This window comes from Typopeltis vanoorti, chromosome 13 (genome assembly GCF_054136105.1).
Source record: "Typopeltis vanoorti isolate ZY-2024b chromosome 13, IOZ_Tvanoo_1.0, whole genome shotgun sequence".
Classification (NCBI taxonomy): domain Eukaryota; kingdom Metazoa; phylum Arthropoda; class Arachnida; order Uropygi; family Thelyphonidae; genus Typopeltis; species Typopeltis vanoorti.
The window spans coordinates 42,690,875-42,713,212 of record NC_143561.1 but is presented as its reverse complement, the minus strand read 5'-3'; the positions used below and the strand labels follow the sequence as shown (position 1 = coordinate 42,713,212).

Here is a 22,338-nt window from a genome sequence, read left to right as displayed (position 1 = left end):
TATAGAGTTCATTACACCTGTTATTTTTAAATATTTTGCAATTTTTACGTTTATATCTTTTTCATTTTCATATGTGATCATACATCCTAGGTAGTTAAATGAATTCACCTGTTCTAAGATCTTGTTGGATCTTGTCCTTTAAAGGCCATAGTTTTTGATTTTTCTGTTGATATTATCATACCATAATCTTTGGATATTTCATTTAGATCTAAAATAGCTTTCTGTATTTATCTTCAGAATTTGTAATTATTATTTGGTCGTCGGCAAAGAGGAGAGGAGAGTGTTTAAGTTAACTGTAGGAGAAAGTTTAATTCCTTGATGTAAATTTTTACTCCATTTTATTATTATTTCATTTAAGTAGATATTAAAAAGAGTTGCTGAGAGGGGACATCCCTGTCGGATCCCTTGGTTTATCTCTTTTGTATATGATAGCTTGTGATCAAAATAATAGATCAAATATGCAATTCTATTCTATTGATCTGCTATCTGGTAAATTTAGATATTTTTTTGAGAAACGAGTTAAAAGAACGGTATAAACATAAAATTTGAAAAATCTCGCTTATAATTAAGTTTATTTTTATTGTGTAGAATTATGAAATTATATAAAAGTTATACTGAAATTTCCCATGCAAAAAATGAGTCAGCTAGTTAATAAATATTTTGTTTATATCATAATGACAATATTAATTTTTGGTCGTGAAAGTTATGCAATGTGGAGCCAAAGCATGATTGAATGAATTATTTGTGAATGGCACATTTTTACTTTCACCCCCTCTTTTTGCTCAAATTTTTGTTATTTTGGCTAGAAAGGATGGAGGGCTTGTTTTCTCTGTTTTGTATTGTTTACTACCTAATAAGACTCTTGAAACATGCACAAAATTATTTTATATGATACATGAAATGTGGTCATTACTTGATCCCGAAAATATAACTGTTGATTATGAAATTGCCATTCATCAAGCTTTCTTCTTCTTCGTGTAGCTTCCTCAGTGAGAGGGTGCAGCACCATGTCCTTCCAGTTCTCTCTGTTGGTGGCTTTCCTTTTTGTTTCTGTATAGTCATGTGATCCTGTCCATGATCTTATATCTTCAAGCCATGTCCTTCGTTTTTTATCTCTTGATCCTTTTCCCACAATTTTTCCTTCTAAAACTGTTAATATCCTCTGTCCTGCTGAACCTCTCAGTACATGTCCTGCCAACCTCATCTTTCTCTGGATCATTTCCTGTAATAAAGATCTCTGTGTTCTCATTCTCTGTAGGACATCTGTATTTGTCACATGTTCTGTCCATGGGATTTTCAGAGCTCTCCTATAACACCACATTTCAAAGGCCATTATCTGTTGCCTTAATCTCTTCTTGAATATCCAGGTCTCACTTCCATATGTGAAAATTGGCCACACTAATGTTCTTATCATCCTTTTCTTTGTCTCAATACTCACAGAACTTCTGAGCAGATCTTTATTTTTCCAGAATGCATCTTTAACAATGGCTGTTCTTATTTTTATTTCTTTATATTGCTTTCCATCTGCAGTAAAGCAAGTGCATAAATATTTGTATTCTGTTGTATGTTGTTCATATTGTTTATGAATATTTCTGGCTCGGATCTGATTTCTTTTGAGATTTTCATAAATTTGGTTTTTTTTTGCATTAATATCTAATCCAAATTCTTAACCGTCTTCAATTAGTAGCTGCAGTAATTTGATTAATTTGTTTCTGTTTTCTGCTATTAGAATGTCTCATCAGCATATCTAAGATTGTTGTATTTTATACCATTGATACTAATTCCTGTTTTTTGTTTTTCAATCTTTTTCATCACTGTCTCACTATAGATATTAAATAGATTTGGTGAGAGGATACAACCTTGTCTAACTCCTCTTTTTATTTTCATTTCGGAAGTCTCAGAGTTAAACAGTTGCATTTTCTGTTTGATGTAAATCATTTTTATATTCTTAAGTACATGATCTTCTATGTCTAATATATCTAATATATTGAACATTTTATTACGTTTTACCCAGTCAAAAGCCTTCTGAAAGTCTATGAAGCATATGTAAATGTTCCTATTTCTTTCAAGTGATCTTTCTATTAGTATTTTTAATTCCAGGATAGCATTAATGGTTCCCATTCCTCTTCTGAAGCCTTTCAGAAGAGGAATATTAGGCTCACAGTTCTGTAATCCTCACAATTTTGTGCATTATGTTTCTTTGGAATTGGTATGCAGATAGATGTTGTAAAAACTTCAGGTAATTGTACTGTTTTATAGATGTCCTGAATGGATTCCACTAAATAGTTATAATTGTCAGTCAAAGCTTTCAGCAACTCAGCCGGAATATTATCACACCCAGGGGATTTATTATTAGGAAGATTCACCTCCTTTCTTGTGGAAGGAGTGGTATCTGTTGTTGCATTTAACTTAAGGTGTCGTGAATCATCTAACATGTTACCATTATCATCATCACAGAGATCTGATAAGTACTCTGCCCATCTTCCATTTAACTTTTCCTTATCAATGAGTATGTTTCCATCTTTGTCCTTGATGTTATTAGACTGTGCGTTTTGTTTTTCCATTAAGTTCTTTCACTTTCAGGAATGCTTCTCTGGTTTTGTTCCTATTTCCTATTTTCATCAAGCTTTACATATAATATTTCCGCAAGCTAACATAAATGGTTGCTTTTTTTCATCTCGTACAAAATCTTCGTAAGCATTTAGCTTTATGCAGACTTTCAACAGATACAATTCTGATGCACAATTTGCTTTAAATTTAAAAATGATCACTTCACTTGCTTTTGTTCCAGAACAAGATATTATTTACACTATTTCTGAACTCGAGAATCATTTATCCAATGAATTTGAACCAATTTTAGAATGGTTTATGAACACATACATAGGCCGTCTAAGGCAGCGCTTCCCAAACTGTGGGCTGCAGCCCCCTTGGGGGGCATAGGTTTTGTTGAGGGGGGGGCCATGAAATAATGAAAACAAATTTAAAATGTTTTAAGACTAAGTAGATTTTTTTTATTTTAAAAGAAACGCATTTAACTTTTATTATTTCTTTTTTGTTATTTTTTATATTTTAATGGAAAAATTCACACATTGGTGTTGGTTCACAAACTTTGCTTCCTGCGTATTTCGGCACTTAATGAATATTAGTAAATATTGCTTATTCATATGTTTCATTTCAAAGTAGTGGTTATTGTATTTACTTCGAATGCTCTCCAGGGAGGGAAGCTCCAAATCTTCCTGTCCCTTTCATCACGCGTTCGTAATCAGGGACTGTTGATATTGACTTTATATACATATCAAAACTTGTTTTATATTATCACTGTCATCCGAGCTAGTTTTCTGTTACCAATAAAAGTTTCTCATATACTTCACACATGAAAAAAAGCTTAAACAAGTTCATGTGGGGAGATAGTAACCCGCTTGCAGTGGTAAACAACATGCCCTCCCTAAAAGCCACTATACTGCAGAGACAATAAAAACAAGTACTTTTATTATGCCAGTGAATAAGGTATGAAGAGTCTATGTAATATATTTCTCAACAAATAGTGCAATTAGAGACAACTGGGATAAAAACACACTAATTAATGAATCACATGTCCCCTCATACAGAAACTTGTATAAACTGAAACAAAACCATATGTTGCATTGGCAAACACAGTATCTAACTAAAAACTATTGTTATTAATTAGATGTGTGTGAGTTCAATTTCCCAAAGCAGCAATAAAATTCAACCGATCGTGTTAAAATTCATAAAAGTGTTAAAACTAAGTAATATATATATATATATATATATATATATATAATGAATGTTATGGCAGTTTCACATATGGAATTCGGTTGAAGAGAGTTAGCATTTCAACTCAATTGTCAGCTATGCTTTTATCTTTTGGTTGTGCGATCTTTTGTTAATACCGCACCAATCATATGCACGTTTTAATAACTTGCCTTTGCTGTCTGTTTCACGTTAGGCTTAATTACCGTAAAGGGAGAAAAGTCACAAAAGAGAAAAATGTTCCTGGTCCGGGGATTCCCTTATTCAGGTAATATTCACTAATTTCATGTTATCAGTCTGTGGTGTGCCAGTATCGGTAAGTGGCGATATTATTTGATCTATTCTACATTAAAAAATTTAACCCTGAGATGGATAAGTGGCTGATAAAAAATTTAAAAAAAAATCTTGCGAACAATCAGAAGCAGAAACAGACTCAAAAAAAAAGGACAGTATTTCATATTTTACCAGAACAGCCCGCATCGTCTTCAGAACCATACGGTAAGAGGCAAAAAATGTAATATATGCATTTGATTTTTGCAATATTCGCTGTGTATGTTTTGTATTGAATATAAATACAATAAATATTATAATAATATATCTCTCTCTATTACGATTTTTTTTTCAAGGGGGGCCGTGAAATATTTTAATTTTTGCAAAGGGGGCCCTGACATCCAGAAGTTTGGGAAGCACTGGTCTAAGGAATAATAGAACCAGGGCTCCACCGATTTTTCCCTCAAATGTTTGGTCTGTGTACCAAAGAACAATAAATGGAAGAGATAGGACAAATAATTTTAAGGAAGCCTGTCATCGAAAATTGCAATTGAGCTTTGGCACAAGTCACCCAGATTTATGGATTTTTATAAATGGACTACAAAAAAATTCAAAAAACATATGTTGATTATGAAAGAGCAGTAGGCTCTTTTCAGCAGGTTTTCAACATCAGCACAAACGTAGACATTACGATGAAGCTGACCAAAGAATTTTGAAAAAGTTATAAATTACGATAGGAAAAATAGAATATTTACGTTGTATTGCATATAGCTATAATATGAACTGATAAATTTAAAATAAAAATTTTGTTTTGAATTTCACATGCTTTTTTGTTTTAATGTATATATATGTAACATGTGTAAATATATTTGTTAATTACAAAATAATATTAATAAATGAATTAAAAAACTATATTTTTTCTTTATTTTAATATGGTGCAATTATACCTTTTCATTTTTTAAATCATTTTCGAACCACTCTTTTTAACTATCTCTTTCTTAAATGATCCTACAAATTTTGATATATGATATAATTCTTCGAAAGTAAGTTTTAGGAATGATTAGTTCTTCGAAAAAATAAAATTTTTTAATTTATCGAAAACTAGAACGGAGGTAAGCTTAGGTCAGATTAGGTCGTTAGGTCTGGATTATTTTTAGTTTTTTTTTTTCACTTATGTGGAAATAACTCAACTTATACCTCATAAGTCTTAACCATATTTATATTTATATATATTTTACCAATATTTACAAAAAATAAAATAAATAAATAAAAATTGCCAAATTGTATCCCTGCTAAGCAGGCAAAAATTTGCAAGTTTCTGTCACCCATTGTGAATTGTCCAGTTGTCGCATGCCCCCCCCTCCCCCACACACACGTTGTATGGCATTACCAGAAAGCCAAGCGAGATATAACCTATGCAACTTCTATACCTCATTTCCTTGGTCAGATTACTGTTTCCAGCCACGTGAGAAATCGCCAAAATAATTCTCAATGACATGGAAACATTTATTCCCCACTCCATCCTAAATTCCCATACCCTATACAAGTCTTTGTTCTTCCACAGGTGTGCAAGACTGTACAAAAGAAGAGTCAGCAACTGGTTTGCACCTGAAAACTCCACATTCCTATACTGCCTATGCCAAAGCCCAGAATGACTGCACGAAAACTGTCACCACATTGAAAACTAATTTTGAGAGAGCTAAAAGCAGGAAACTTGCATCTTCTCAAAATGGCAGCCATACCTTCTGGACTTTAGCTAGCCAAGTGGCCTGAAAAAGTTCTGTTTGGTTTTAAAAAAAAAAATTTTAACTTGCCCATAACTAATGCACTATAGGTTTCCCACATTTTGTGAATGACAGTCACATTAAAAAAAAAAAAAAAAAAAAAAAAAAAGATTGGATTAGACCTCTTTCTCTCTACAACAAAGGACAAACTTCCATAGAATAGCACTTTGAGTAATGAAGTGAAAGATTCAATTAATAACTGCCTTCATAATTTGCAAAATATATTTTATAAGTAGGACTACTAATTTTCAGTTGAATAAAATGTGTTAATCTAAATTAGAAAACTTGTTAACACTTCTATTACATAAATTCAAAACTTTGCATTTCCTATTCCCCTATCCCTTTATGGCAGGCTCTGCATAGATCTTTTCAAATAACTTCCAGAAGAAATGCAAAACACTGGCAATATTTTCTTTCACAAGAAAAAATGAGGAAATTAATTCTCTGGACAATATGTCCAGAGAGAGAGAAAAGCACTCTTTCAATCTCCAGTGAAAAAGACGTGAAAAGAAAATACACTCATGCTAAAAATACAGCTTCGTATTGAAAATCCGCACCTGCTGGCAGTTGTAAATAATGCAGTTGATCATCATCATCATTTTAAATTGGCTACAAGTTGAAAAAAAAATAAATAAATAAATAAAAAAATACCTTGAAGCAAGTGAGGCAAAGAATTGGCATATTTGTCCAGGAACTCTTCATTTAATTGATAGGCATCTTTAGAACCATAAATTTTATCCATTTCTTGCTTTAGGACGGTAGACACAGGCTCTGGCAAATCTATATTCTGGAACACTGCACAAAAATAAAAGATATGCTTTGCATTAATTTTAATGACTCATTTATATACATATTCAAGTAACCCAGTTTATTTATTATACATGCTCATACATGTGTGTATGCATTTAAATTTGAGTTTATTACTCTATTTTTGTTTTTCTTGTTATTTAATATTATCATCTTGACTAAACAAACCAGCATTCTCAGAAAGGACAGCTTTTAACATTCTCTTCTTCTGGAGTAGCCAGAAGAAGAGAATGTACTTTTTATGTACTTTTTGAAATATCGCATAAGTCATATTTCATCATGTACAAAATTAAAAATATTGGAGAAGTCGCACATTTGTATCAACAAGTGAAAAAAAAAAAAGTTTGGTTTACATATAATATAGTAAATGTTTAGTTTATTATACATATCTGCATTATGCAATGGAATTTATCACTAGTTTTAGGTGATACACTTTTTATCACGCGGTGGTCTTGCACTTTTTATCAAAAAGTGCAAGACCACCATCCTGCTTACTGGAGCTTTAAGTAGCTTGAAAACTAGCGTTTGATCTTTAAACAGGGTTCCAGATTATCTAACATGATTATCTACTCATGGTAATGTATGATAAGTTTACAATCTTTTATAGCTGGAATTCACCAAAATATATGTTCTATGCTATATATTGAGCAAGCACCCAATTTTCAACACTGCATGAGTGTGCATGAATGTAATTTAATAGAACAACCTATATCACATCAGTTCTGCATGTGATGTGTAGATAAGGTCTGATGCAAATCTATCCAAATGTGTGCAGCTAACCAACACCATGTCACAGTTTGACTCCAAACCTACAGAACTTCTTCTCTTTGTTTATCCCTTCCAGCACTGTCCTCTGGGACAGTCTTTCACATACATTTCCAAAAGAATAAAACCCAAAGCTTTTCAAGTCAAATGTGAATAAGTTCCCTATTTCCAGTATCAGCGTACTCTAGGTTGGCCAACCTCTCGTGGATGAGTTCTCCATTTAAAAAATAATCACCTGGAATTCCACCTTCTGACATGGCCCTCTGAATTATGCAGTGTTGCAAAACTTTTATACTTCCATATATCTGAGCATTTCTTGCCGAATTTCAACTAATCCAGCCTTTCCACATTTCAAGTTTTTGAACTTTTTTTTCTACCAGAAGTATTGATATATACCCCTGTTTGCATTTCTCTTGAAAATTTTCTACTAGAGTTCTGTCACTTCTTGTTTCAATTAACAGTTTTTCAAAGTAATTACTCCAGACATCTAGGACATCTTTGATTCCTTTTATATACTCCTCAAAACAATTAGGGGATATTCTTGTTAAATTATTTCATGCTAAAATGTAAAATTTGTAATAAATATCGATTATTAAAACAATATCTCATCACTTACACTCTATCCATAAGTAAGAAATATTTATTCATGTATAAAGTATCCAATAGTTATAATTATTTGCAGAAATTTATAATTATCTGACAGAAACTAAAATATCCCCTAACTGTTTTGAGCAGTATAGTACTCTTTCCTCCATTTCTAATAGCCTCCAGAATATTTTGACACCTTCCTGATATTTACTTTCTACATAGGATTGCTTAAGGGTCAAAGACAAATAACTGGGAAAAGATCTTCATATTGCCTTTAAGGAATGTGGAGAATTGACTATTTTCAATATCCTTCCCTTCATGTGTACACCCTGTTAGTAGGTATCCACTAGGTATACTGAACAAAGGGAATGGGCAGTCAATTTTTGACTTACCCAACCAAACTGTACTCTCTATTGACTTAAACCACAAACAATATGATGGTGCTAAATTATTCTAAAATGCTAAATTAGCTGTAGATAAGCAGTGTTGAAACCAATTTAACTTATGGATCTGAGAGTTAGGTTAGAAATAAAACACTTGATCAAAGACTGCAGGCCACAGATAATTAGAGTTTTGAACAGATGGAAGTATCACATAAAAAATGAGGATATTAGGAAAGAACTTGACATCGTTAACATTTAAGAATGTGTTACCAGAGCTAATCTTGGGTGGTATGGTCACTTAAACAGAATAGAAGAGGGAAGGTTAGCACACAAAGAAAGTGTCTTTTGCCAAGATGTCAGGAAAAATGACCCAGAGGAAGACTGAGATCCAGGTGGATTGAAACAGTAAGAAGTTCTATAGAAGACAGAATTACAAGATATGATGATATTGGAGTCTTGAGAGATAGCAGATTAATTCTGAGGAAAACTGTTTCTCAAAATAGGAAGTTAGTAATGATGTAACTTTTTCATTTAGTATTATCACAATATTCTATACACTCTGTGAGAGTACATGTCAGGAATTTAATAGCGATGATGAAGTTGGCACTAGGCATATCTATGCAAATATCATGGAAACTTTTGTCCTGTTGGCTCAATTATATTCAACAGTGAGTGTTTAAGGTGACTGAAATGTCTCAAAACATCCAGCCAATGACTGTCCTTGGCCAGGACCAGTGTAGTGATGTGACAGGCTGATGGAGGATTACAGGGTGTTCGGGATAAATTTGACAGTTTCGTAAGGAAAAAGAAAATCTTCTTTGTATCTATTAAATTTAATGAATTGACAAAAAAACATTACAGGCAGAGTTAATTACAATACTATCAACAAGATTTACTCAAAATAACCACCATTAGCATCGATCACAGCTTCAATTCTGCTTCGGAACCTCGAACAAGCTGATGCTACAGTCTCCCTGGGAAGGGCCGCAAAAACTGTTTTAATTTTATCCATTAACTGGGCTTTTGTATTACTGGAAGTGTGATTGGTGTCTTTTTCAACTGCGCCCCATACAAAATAATCCATGGGGTTAAGGTCTGGGGAGTTTGGAGGCCAAACATTTGGACTGGTGAAGTCGTAGAAATTTTCAGACAACCATTTTTGACTTTTCCCAGAGGTGTGGCAAGGGGCCGAATCCTGCTGCCATACATACGGCCTACCATTGGCTACCCTTGTTATCCAGGGCTTGACTACAGTTAGCAACTCCACGAACAAAGCCCGAATTCCAATGCCAGGGTTCTTCAACACCTGTTCCTGCAGATTTGCGAGGAATTCTGCTGTACGAACGCAATCAGATCGTCTGCTAGGGATCTTTCTTCTTGCTACATCCTCGTAGTCACCATTGCAAGTCTCTAGTTCATGCCTGATTGTTTTTACTGTATTCAGGGAGCATTGGGCAGCAGTCGTAATATCCTTATTTTGATGGCGGGCACGAATCATCATGATACAAGTTATTCTCTTCCATGATTCAGGTGGGTTCCAGCTATCCATCCTTTCTGACATCTTGTATATGAATGAAGAAGGGTCCAAACTTTTAAATGAAGAGAAGTGTGTGTTAATACATGTAACTTACGGAAAAATATAATTAATTATAAATATGTCAAATTTATCCCGAACACCCTGTATAAGAATTATGCAGACTAACAGAAAGGGTTACAGTTAGTTAAATGGCACTGTAACCCTTTCTGTTAGTCTGCACAATTCTTATAATTCCTATTAGGCAATTTGCAAAGAAGCAACTAGGAATGCACAACACATCAAACTCTGCAGAGAGATAAGGTATAATAGAACGTAACAACTAAATTCTACTCTTGTCAGCTAAAAAACAAGTAACCTACAGATACAGTGGACATAAACATTCAGACTGGAAAATCATGGAGAGTGTTTTCATGGCATACCTTAGATTGCATAATACCAGAATTATGTTTAAATGCCAACAGCTTACTTGAGAATTGTTTTAAGTGGACATAAATATTCAGGCTGGAAAATTGAGGAGCAGAAAAAGGCTTATTTTTTTTGCTCCTCTAACTGGTGGAATTTGTTAGAGACAAATTCCACCAGTTTCATTTATTTCAACTGGCAGTATGTACAAGATATGGTGGAAGCATGAATCATGGTTTCGCTATGCCACATGGCAACAGGCTGATTGAAGGTAGTGATTTGGAGAGTGTTTTCATGGCATACATTAGATTGCATAATACCAGGGTTATGTTTGAATGCCATAGCTTACTTGAGAATTGTTTTAAGTACATTCCAACATACTTATAGATTATTTATCTGTATTTAATTCCAGCAAAATAATGCACCATGTCCTAACAGAGATCATCTGGAAAAGTTCCTGGAATAGCACTAGTCTGTAGTCATTATATCAACTCAATGGAACATCTGCAGGATGAGTTGTAACAAGCTGTTCACTATAGAGAATGGTTGAAAGCACAGAGGAATAAAGAAATCTTACAGCTTAATTAGTTTGTACAAGGTGTGTGTGTGTGTGTGTGTGTGTGTGTGTGTGTTGTCAAATTCATCCATTGTACACCAGTATGGTGGAAGCCAACAACTCTGTTTTGTAGGCTAAATTCTATATTTTACTAAAACAAGTTCTCCAAACCAGCTATGTGATCGTTTCTTCTTCCAGTTTGTGTCCTCATAGTTGAAGCCTTCCCATCATAATTGCTTGATCTCATTGTGCTAATTTGCTGATACATGTCTTCCACATCATCCCTACTACCACCCCCCCTTCTCCCCTAGCCTATGGCAGCAAGGAAATGCATATTTTTTCTTGTTATCCTCTATCTCACACCAGATGCCTCAAATGAACTACCATCCATATCATCTCTGTTTTCCTGACCACCTACTGTTTTTTGGCTGCAGTTCATCTGCAATCATGAGCATTACTGCTCCCTATCCTATTTTCTCTATTCTCCCTGAAAATACTATACCCTCACATTCTCTCCTTGTACCTACAGCGTCAGCTGTGAGTCAAATGCCATTAATGCCTGTAAGTTTTGTCAAGGCTGTATCAATCCGTGCCAAAATCTTATTCCTGATATTTCTTGCATTAGTATACATAAACTGTAACATCCTTAGGCCCCAACCACTTTTACATGTTTTGTTGAAGATGTTGAGTGCTGTATTGCTTATCACAGTTGTTTTGTGTTCTGAAGATGCTGGGTAGAAAACTAGCAAAATATTAGTGAGTTCAATATTTATTTTTTTCTCCTATTGGCATTGTTTATACTGTGAAGTGCTATTATGAATATTAACACTTTTATTGAATATATAAAAAGATATTTTATATTCATTTATAAAAAATATAACGATGATAAAGTTCCATTTAATCTTACAGTATTATCATAAATTCATTAATTTTGCTAAATTTGTGCCCTGTATATGTTAAACATGTACTTTCATGTGTCTTCATATGAGGCCCTTATGCATGAGAGGGTTAATTATTACACCGTTATTTAGGTTGCATAATAATATATGTAAAAGAACAAAGATACAGATGCAAGAAATTTCAAGAAAATCTGTGGAACAATTAAAAGGATATTGAATAAAAACAACAAATCTAATCGCCTCCCACTCTATTTTATGATTTAGAAATATGTACTTTTTAAAAAAAAGATCAAAGTAAAATATAGGGACAGCAGAAATGAGATTTTTAATTGCAATTTTGTTCCTTATGAACAAAAGTACTGCTTCAGTGATGACGATAATTTATCTGAGGATAAGGTGACATTAGAAAAATCTCAATTAAAAGAAATTATTAGAAAATCGACCAGAGAATTGGAAAACCGTTTGATTAAACAGAGACGTGATAAGAAAAAGGATCAGAAGAACAGGCAGGAAAGTACTGAACTTGGTAATCATAATATTAATAACAACAAGGTAAGTCAGTTGAAATCTAAGAAAAAAGAGGTGATATGGCATGGCGACTCAATCTTAAAATTTGCACTTGCCAATGGAGTCACCACTTCTAGTTTCCCGAGGCCAAAAATTAAATTATTTTGTGTGTGTAATATATAAAATATGTAATATATAAAATCTTATTTTAACATTCACACAGATAATTGTCATATGGAGTAGTTAACAGCACCAGTATCACTTTGATCATCAGAAACTTCTGTATGCCCTTTACCATATTCCTCATCGTAGCATTAATACTGACATTGTATTATGCTTAATATCGTCAACTTTTGCTCTCCCTCTTGCAACTGCTACCCATTCACATAATATTAAACTGCATTATTCCTTATTGAGATTAGCATCATCTGTGGTTATCTATTAGTGGCGGCCCATACATAAGCACTGCGACACTGCAGCACACCCAAGGAAAAAATGAAAAAATTAAATTTTGTTTGTGTTTATAAATAATAACAATGCTTACAACATTATATAAATGCAGTACAACATGTTAAAGGTTACAGCTTATGTTCTGACATTGATTAAATAGTTAATAATTGGAATTGTTCGATTAATGCTTTAGATTACGAAACAAATGCACTGCGATCTAACGCCAATATTCGTTTGCTCTTGTCATTGCACATTACGTCATTCCCAACTGTAACTGTTCAAACGGAAGTGTGTTTTTAGTAAGCTTACCTGCCTTATTTCTGTGAGATATGAGACGTTTATTATTGGTGCATGTGTCTGGTGAACTATTTTTTGTAAATCTTATTTTATTTTGTTAAAATAACATATAATTATTTATTTATTATAGATACAAGGCTGAATTATGACGAGTGTCACTGCTGAAAATATGAAAAGAATAATATTTTTTCAATTATTGTTACATGAAACAAATGCACTGCGATCTAACGCCGATATTCGTTTGCTCTTGTCATTGCATGTTATGTCATTCCCAACTGTAACTGCTCAAACAGCGGTGTATTTTTAGTAAGCTTATGCGCCTTATTTCTGTGAGATATGAAACGTTTATTATTGGCGCATGTTCATGGTGAACTATTTTTTTGTAAATCTTATTTTATTTTGTTAAAATAACATATAATTATTTATTATAGATACAAGGCTGAATTATGACGAGTGTCACTGTTGAAAATATGAAAAGAATTATATTTTTCAATTATCGTTACACAAAACAAATGCACTGCGATCTAATGCACCGATATTCGTTTGCACTTGTCATTGCTATTGATACAAAACTTTTATTGTGTGTTTGTTCGTGGTGAGGATGAAATATTTTTAATAAAGCAATTTTTAATATGTAAATTTATTTATTAATAAATTCATTACTGATTAGGGAAAAAAAGTGTTTATTTTTATTTTTTTGTATATGCAGCACCCCCACTTAAAATTTTCACCAGCCGCCACTGTTATCTATAGATCATATCATTCATGAACACAGAATCTGAGATGGGCTCATTTGAAGGGAGGGATTTGATTGCATGCTCTTTGTGTATTAGTATCGTATAAAATATGAATTTTATATGATGTTACTGTTTAATATTATACTGATATATGCAGTTATTTGGTCCATTTTTGCCATATCTTGCCTATACATTGGACCTTTGAATTCTGATAATTGGAATAGAACTTTTAAATACCGTCACTTCTGTTGTAATGAGTAGTACAATAACATATCTAAGCACAAGTGCCCTTACTGTTTACGTTATTTCATTTTCTCTCTGAATATGAACATAATGCTAGTTTTAGCTAACAATATGTTGGCATGTAAATATTTACTATGTTTGTCAGCATATAAGACAATGTTTGAAGTTAAGAAAAAAATATTCTGAAACATGGCGGGGGTCGTCTTATACTCTGGGTATAAAATCTGAAGCAATTAATTTGGCAATGGAAAATGCCATCAAGCTATTGTCTAGCTCATGCAATAATGTAATATGTGTAGTTGTGCTATGTTGGATGCATGTACTCTGTTTTAATACACTTTTTTATATTATGTTAATTAGAACATTAATGTACTGACATATTAATATATTCAATTTATTCAATTGACTTCCCACGATACCAGCTTTGCTGATTCTGTTGTCTATTTCTATATTTAGTTTACCATCTTCAGTAAAAATTGTGCCTAAGTAGCTGAAATGTTTTACTTGTTCCACAGGTTCTCCATTCACAACACAGTTCACATTTTCAATGATTCTGCCTATTTTCATTGTCTTTGTCTTTTTATTGCTGACCTTCATACCATATCTATTACAACAGCTATTCAATTTAGTCAGAGAATCTTGCAGACTTGTAGCGGATTTATTTAGAAGTATAACATCATCTGCATAGAGCAAAGAGCTGACATTAACATCTCCAATTTTGATATCATGTTTAATACCACTTTCCTTCATAATGTGATCCATATAGATAATGAATAACAGAGGGGATAATGTACATCCTTGTCTCACACCAGATTTAACATTAAACCATCTTCCTGTACTTCCTTCAATTCTAACTGCTGACTCACAACTCAAATAAAGACTAAGTATTGCTTGATATAATGCCCCATTGACACCATATAACTGCAGCGTATTGAATAGCTTCTCTCTCGGCATCTTGTCATATGCCTTTTCCAAATCGACAAAACTTAAATACAGATCTTTGTTATATTCCCATGCTTTCTCGACTATTTGTCGTAAAGTGAAGATCTGATCCTGACAGCCTCTATTTGGCCTGAATCCAGCTTGTTCTTCACCAAGCTTTTCTTCCACAATTCTTCTCAACCGTTTCTCAAGTATACTTGCATAGATCTTGCCAGGAACACTCAGTAGGGAAATACCTCTGTAATTCTCACATTCAGTTTTATTTCCCTTTTTATATATGGGTACTATGAGAGCTCTACTCCAATCATCGGGAATTCGTCCCTCTGTCCAGGCTTTCTGAACTATGCAGTGCAGCCACTGTAAGACTCTTATACCACCATATTTCAGCATTTCTGGTCGAATATCATCTACTCCTGCTGCCTTTCCACATTTCAAGCCTTTGATGGCTTTTTCTACGTCAAGTATGGATATGTATTCCTGACTGCATGCCTGGTCAGTGTTTTTTATCACTGTGCTGTCAATTGAATAAATTCATATTGAATAAGAAAGAAATTAGTCGGAACACTAAATTAGCTGTATACAAGACTGTGTTCAAACCAATTTTAACTTATGGATCTGAGAGCTGGGTCAGAAGTAAAACACTTGACCAAAGACTAGAAACCGCAGATATGAGAGTCCTGAGAAAGATTAGAGGCGTGAACAGATGGCATCAATGGCAATATCATATTAAAAATGAGGATATTAGGAAAGAACTTGACATTGTCAGCATCCAGGAATGCGTTAGCAGAGCTAATCTCAGATGGTATGGTCACTTAAATAGAATGGGAGAGGAAAGATTAGCAAAACAAGTGTTCTCTGCCAGGTTGGCAGGAAAACGACCCAGAGGAAGACCAAGATATAGGTGGATTGATACGGTACAAAGTGCCTTAGACGATAGAAATATAAGATCTGATAATGTTGGAGTCTTGACAAGTGACAGACTGAATTGGAGGAAAATTGTAGATAGGAAGTTAGTAATGATGTAATTTTTTCATGTAGTACTGTCATATCCTGTACACCCCTTGAGGGTACATGGCAGAAATTTGATGATGATGATGATGATGATGATGATATTAATATATTTTTTATAAATATTGGTATTTAAGAAATGTATTCATCAGGGTAAGCATGTAGTTTTTTATTTAAATCCTAAAGAAACTTTACTGATTCAAAATTACATGAATTACAAACATACAGAGCAGAAGAGTGGTGTAAACATAACAAACAAATGATTTTATTGATTGTCTTATATGGGAAGACATTATTCATAAATTACAGTAAAGAAAATTCCTACTATGATTTGTATGCCTACATTATATTAAATTAAAATAAAGTAATGTGTAAGAAACTGTCAGTGTAATTGTAAAATCTGTGGTTCTTATATGGCAAGCATAGCACAAAATAAACATTTTGAAAAGAAATTTTGGGGGTCGTCTTATGCTCACTTGCCTTGTATACACTGGTGCGTATTACAGTAATTATTAAATTATTTTTTTCATTTCTGTTCTGCACAGTTACTTTTCCAGAAAACTGCAGTGTGAGTGATTACAACAACAACTACTGGTTGGCCAAGTGGTTAGTGTATCCACTCTCCAGCCAAAAGGCTGAGAGTTTGAATCTCGCCATGGACATGGATGTTTGTGATTGTCTGTGAAAATACTAGTGGTGGTGGTTGGCGGTAGATAGTGTAGATGATAGATAGTTGGTATAGATGAAGAGTTGTAGAGTAGATGCCCTCCCTCGATGAGTCTTTGAACTCCTGGAGGTGTTATGTAATAATAATAATAATAAAAAATGTGACTAGAAGACTTGTTTTAGTAAAATATAGAATTTAGCCTACAAAACAGAGTTGTTGGCTTCCACCATACCGGTGTACAATGGATGAATTTGACAACACACATACACACTCCTTGTACAAACTAATTAAGCTGTAAGATTTCTTTATTCCTCTGTGCTTTCAACCATTCTCTATTGTGAACAGCTTGTTACAACTCATCCTGCAGATGTTCCATTGAGTTGATATAATGACTACAGACTAGTGCTGTAGTCATTATATCAACTTGATATTGAATGGAATTTATTCAATATTAAGAGATAATTACTTGAAATAGCATGTGATGAAAGGGACTTGAGAGTGCTGGATTCTGATTAGAGGATCTGTCCATAACCAAGTTAGCCACACTGCATTCAAATGGAGAGAGGAATCATAATATCTGGACTCGGAAGGTTGTTAAGCATGCATAAATCAGGTAGAAATTACATGGATGAGAAGTATCATTAAGCAGAAGCTCAAAAAAAAAAAAGTGCATCAGCAAGCTCACAATAAATACAAGACTCAGACAAGAAATGTGACCACCATAGTAATTAAGAAAAAATCAGATTAGGAGAATTAGTCAAAAAATTTAACCATACACAGTACTAATATACCATAGTACATTAGTGTACTAATTTACTATATACTAACCTCTCGTGAATGGAATCAACAGAAAAATGACTAAAGAAAATTCCAGTCTTTTACAATGTTGGTAAGTAAGAGGGAGAATGACTACAAATGGATAAACTTAATGCATGCTGATGGTAGCCAGGTGATGAAAGCAAATAAAATAGTTGAGAGTAAGTTACTGAGTGACCACTTTGCAAGGGTCTATCATCTAAGTACTGTGACAGTTCTCACATGAGAATAGAGGGCAATGAATTAGAAATACTCAAGATATTGCAGAATGTTAATGCAGATACGGCTGTGGGATTAATTAGGATATCAGTATGTGTAAAGGAATTAGCATTGCTTAGTAAATTACTAAGGCATGATCTACATACCTCAGCTTTGGCTGAAAAAAAATATAACATTATATACATGCACATTTTACACACACACACACACACACACACACACACACACACACACACACACACACACACACACACACACACACACACACACACAAGGGGGGAAGGGTCTGGAAAGTTCTGATAAACACCTAGAACAAAAATGAATTAATTTTATGTCTTCTTATATATCCTAAAAGAAAAAGAACAAATTATTACAATTTGATGATACATGTGGGTTAAAGGGTTTTAAGGTATGTTCTTTCTTGTGGTTATATCAGTTGCTTTAATATGATTTTTGCTCTAGGTGTGTATCAGAACTTTCCAGACCTCCCCCCCCCCCCCTCATGTATGTGTATGCAGGTGGTCTGAAAAGTTCTCGACCTTGACTATAGATGGCAACACTATCAGCAAGATTTTTTTTTCTAAGTTGTTACATCTGTCATAAGCATTCCATGTGAAATTGCAAGTCATTCTATCAAGTAGTTTGTTTTATATAGCTATCTGAAGCAAAAATGTTGACTGTATCCCTTAAAATGGATAAAATTAAGTACTGTGCGGTTATAAAATTCTTTGTAAAAGAAGGTTTAATGCCAAAAGAAATTCATTCGAAGTTCATAAAAGTTTATGGGCACTCTGCTCCATCGTTTTTGACAATTAAGAAATGAGCTGCTGAGTTTAAACATGGCAGTACCAGCCTTGAAGATGATCTGTTTGAAGGATGTCCAAGAAGTGTAACAACACCAGAAATCATTGATCAAGTGCACGATATGGTATTGGATGACCAGTGAGTCAAAGTCTGTGAAATTGCTGAGACTATAGGCATTTCAAAGGAACATGTAGGATATATTTTGCATGAAGAATTGCAAATTAAATGCTTTGCGCAAGATGGGTGCTGTGCTTGTTCACAGCAGATCAAAAACGCACTCGCATGAAAATCTCTGAACAGTGCTTGGAGCATTTTAACAAGAATAAAACTGATTTTGTGTATCGATTTATTACTATGGATGAGACTTGGATTCACCATTACACACCAGAATCCAAACAGCAGTCAAAATGGACAGAAGTCGGTTCAGAGCCAAAGAAGAGAAAGGTGGTTCCACCAGCAGGAAAGGTCATGGCATCGGTGTTTTGGGATGCTAAAGGCATTTTGTTTATTAATTATCTTGTAAAGGATAAAACAATAACCGGGCAATATTATTTCGATCTTTTAACCAGACTAGATGAAAAAAATTGTTAGAAAAGACCCGATTTGCAGAAGAAAAAATCATCTTTCATCAGGACAATGCACCTGCCCACAAAGGTGTTTTGGCAATGGGAAAATTAAGGGATCCACACTATGAACTGTTGGAACATCCACCCTATTCCCCAGATTTGGCTCCCTCTGACTACTATCTCTTCTCAAAACTAAAACCTCTTTCTTGCTGGTCAGCATTTTTCTTTGAATCAAGAGGTGATTGCAGCTATAGAGGGGTATTTTGCAGATCTTACTGAGAACAACTACAAGGATGGGATAATGGTGCTGGAGCATCGCTGGAATAAATGTATTAGTCTTAAGGGAGATTATGTTGAAAAATAAAAATAATTATGAAATTATAAATTCGTTTTTTTTCCATAGTTAGGCCGAGAACTTTTCAGACCACCTTCGTATGTATATATATATATATATATATATATATATATATATATATATAGTGAGAGAGAGAGAAATTGAAAAAAGATGTTTTACACTATACATACCTATAGTGTAAAATCGCACTAGATTACTATGCAGCTGTGGATGATGTGGTGCAAGTTTCCATGCCCTTTTAATGGATTGCAGCATTAGTAAAAGCTTGTTCTTACGATAGTATATTTCAAAGGCCAACAAATGAGTCTCTACCCGCTTTGATGAAAGTGTTTGCAGTGGTTTCAAAAATTTAATAGCTTGTTCTAATGGATCTTCAGCCTACAATATCAACAAAAAATAGATAATACATAATTTGGCTGGGATACTTTGATTTAAATTTCTAACTTAAGCAATGAATGTATAAGCTATAATGCAGTAAAAATTAAAGTAAAAATTGATTATTTGGAGAAGCGACTGAAATTTGTAAATTATTTATATTCATAATTACTTGCTATCACTTAAAGTTCACACATATACAAAAATCTTTTAAGGTATAAAATTCATATAAAAATTGGCTATTTTGAGAAGTGAATATGTGCCTACATTGTAAGTTATTAATACTCAAAATTAGTAACAACACAGAATGATTATTAGTGTAACTGTAGTCGAGTTAATTTAATGCATTCCCGTGATGCAAATAATATAGAAAACATCCACAAGACTGAGAGAACTGCATGTGAGTCATGACATGTTTAGAAAGTTCCTCCATTACTCTTCCACCTACAGACAAGTATAGTTGATGTGTGCATAATTAGCAGCTTTCACATAAAAGTGCAAAGTGAGAATTATATCTAAATAGCCCAAGGTCAACTTGCAGAATATTAATATAAAGAAATTGAAACCAGAAACAAAATCCAAGATGCTTTTTTTCAAATCAAAAATACCACTCACTGTTTCTGCATAAGAAGAAATCTAAGATACCTGCAAAAAAAAAAAAAAAAAAACTTCTGCCTCTATTTGATACTTGGTTGATCTCACTGAAACATTAAGATAAATTTTTGCATGATAATGGTACACAAACCCAAATCTTTTTAACAAAGAGGAATATGTCATTCTTCTAACTGCATGTGACATTTTGCTAAAAAGTTCAGCTTCAGACTTGTACATAGATTCTGATAGGTACAAGTTGTTCTAAAAGCACATGCTCATACAGTTTCCTACTATTTTCACATACTAATCAACAGAGCACATGTTTGTTCCAATACCAAATATACTCTATGCGATAAAAAAGAAGTGTCTGGATACTCTATTCCACAACAAAAACGAAATATTGCAATAGATCATATGTGCCAGAATTTCTTTATAACTGTGGGTGAGCTACTCAGATGTTGTACAGTACTGTACATTGTCTACTCTTGAGACATGGCCATGCATGTTGAGCATACTGTCTTCCAACAAGGTGTTATTATAGGATGTCATATCAACAACCTGTCCGTGTGTGCGATTTCAGAAAAATTGCAGCACCCACGGTCAACTATTGAAGACATTATTAGTAAATGGAAATGTGAGGGACTTACGACTACCAAGAAACATTCAGGAAGGCCACATAAATTGATGGAAAGGGACTAAGAGAGTTCTGAAATGCGTCACCCGTGAGTGCCATTATTCATCTGTGCAATCACCAAGGAATTGCAGGAGTCAACAGAGCGAGTGTGTGTGTGTGCATGAAGATCGTTCATAAAGAACTTCATGCACACAAAGCACCAGTTAAATTCCCATGGCCAAGCTGTGTATGCAAGCTGTTAATAACTCATACGAATGAGAGTAAGCAACTTTCTGTGTATGTGTGTGTTTGAAACCCCTGTAAAACCGAGCTCGATAAGTAACTAATTTTACTTATTGTGCAAGATTTTACACAGTATCTGCCAACATGTATCATCCCAAATGTTAAATTTGGTAGTGGCATGGTCTGAAGATATTCTTGTGGTATGGACTTGGACCATTAGCAGTTGTGGAGGGAAATATCAAATGCAAAAAGTACTGGGACATTCTAGAGAATGTGACATTGCCTATATGTTACTAGTTTTGCAGAGGCAGGCCATTCTAGTTTCAGCATGATAATGCGCGTGCTATAAAGCATGTCCCATTTCAACATGGTTTGAGGATATTGGTGTACAGAATTTGGTGTGGCCAGCTCAAAGCCCTAGCTCATCCCTTTGGGATGAACTCAAAAGCGGATTTGGGTTAGAATGACATTTTCAACTTCTGTGTCTGAACTGACCACTGCTTTGCAGGAGGAAAGGAAAACTATACCTGTGATTAGTTACTAGCATCTCACTGAAAGTGTGCGAAGGAGAGCACACAATGTAATTGTGGCCAAAGATGGACCAACTCCTTATTGATTTGCAATAAATGCAGTATTGTCTAAACAACACTGGTGTCGGGACACTTTTTTCCACATAAGGTGTGTGTGTGTGCGCATGCACACACACACACATACACACACAATATACTATCATTTATTGGGCCTGGGATGGCCCAATTTGTCAACAGATAGGCCTCCAACATGGCATCCTATCACAAAACCTCTTTTAAACTCCATTAGTTTCCTTTTCACAATCATTTCACCCAGACACAGTCGCACTGACTTGGGAGCATAGCATTCCTCTAATTTATACCGTTTACAAACGTGACTTGTTTCATGGCACAATGCATCTTGCCCAGGCTCTGTTGACTTCTTTCCAAGCAGTGTATAGTATAATTAGTCTGTATTCTGGTGCAGATTTCACTTCTTTAGCAAGCTTCATATTTAATATTTTAAAGTAATAATCAACCAGTTTTCTTTTAATGGTATAGTCTGGAGCTAATATATTGATGTGATTGATGACAGAGCTAACTAGGCAATTTCCTCTCTAGTGAGATCTCT

The 22,338-nt window shown here is 34.0% G+C and overlaps 1 protein-coding gene across 1 annotated transcript in view; it reads right to left on the bottom strand.

Annotated features, from left to right (window-relative positions):
• The window catches only part of Naa15-16 (N-alpha-acetyltransferase 15/16), a 396,961-nt gene that overhangs the window by 17,397 nt on the left and 357,226 nt on the right, over window positions 1-22,338 (bottom strand). Inside the window, exons 18-19 of the mRNA XM_090403132.1 lie at window positions 19,544-19,751; window positions 6,477-6,620 (exon numbers count right to left, since the gene is read on the bottom strand). Coding sequence (XP_090259258.1) covers window positions 6,477-6,620; window positions 19,544-19,751 — 352 coding nt within the window. The remainder of the gene's footprint in view (window positions 1-6,476; window positions 6,621-19,543; window positions 19,752-22,338) is intronic.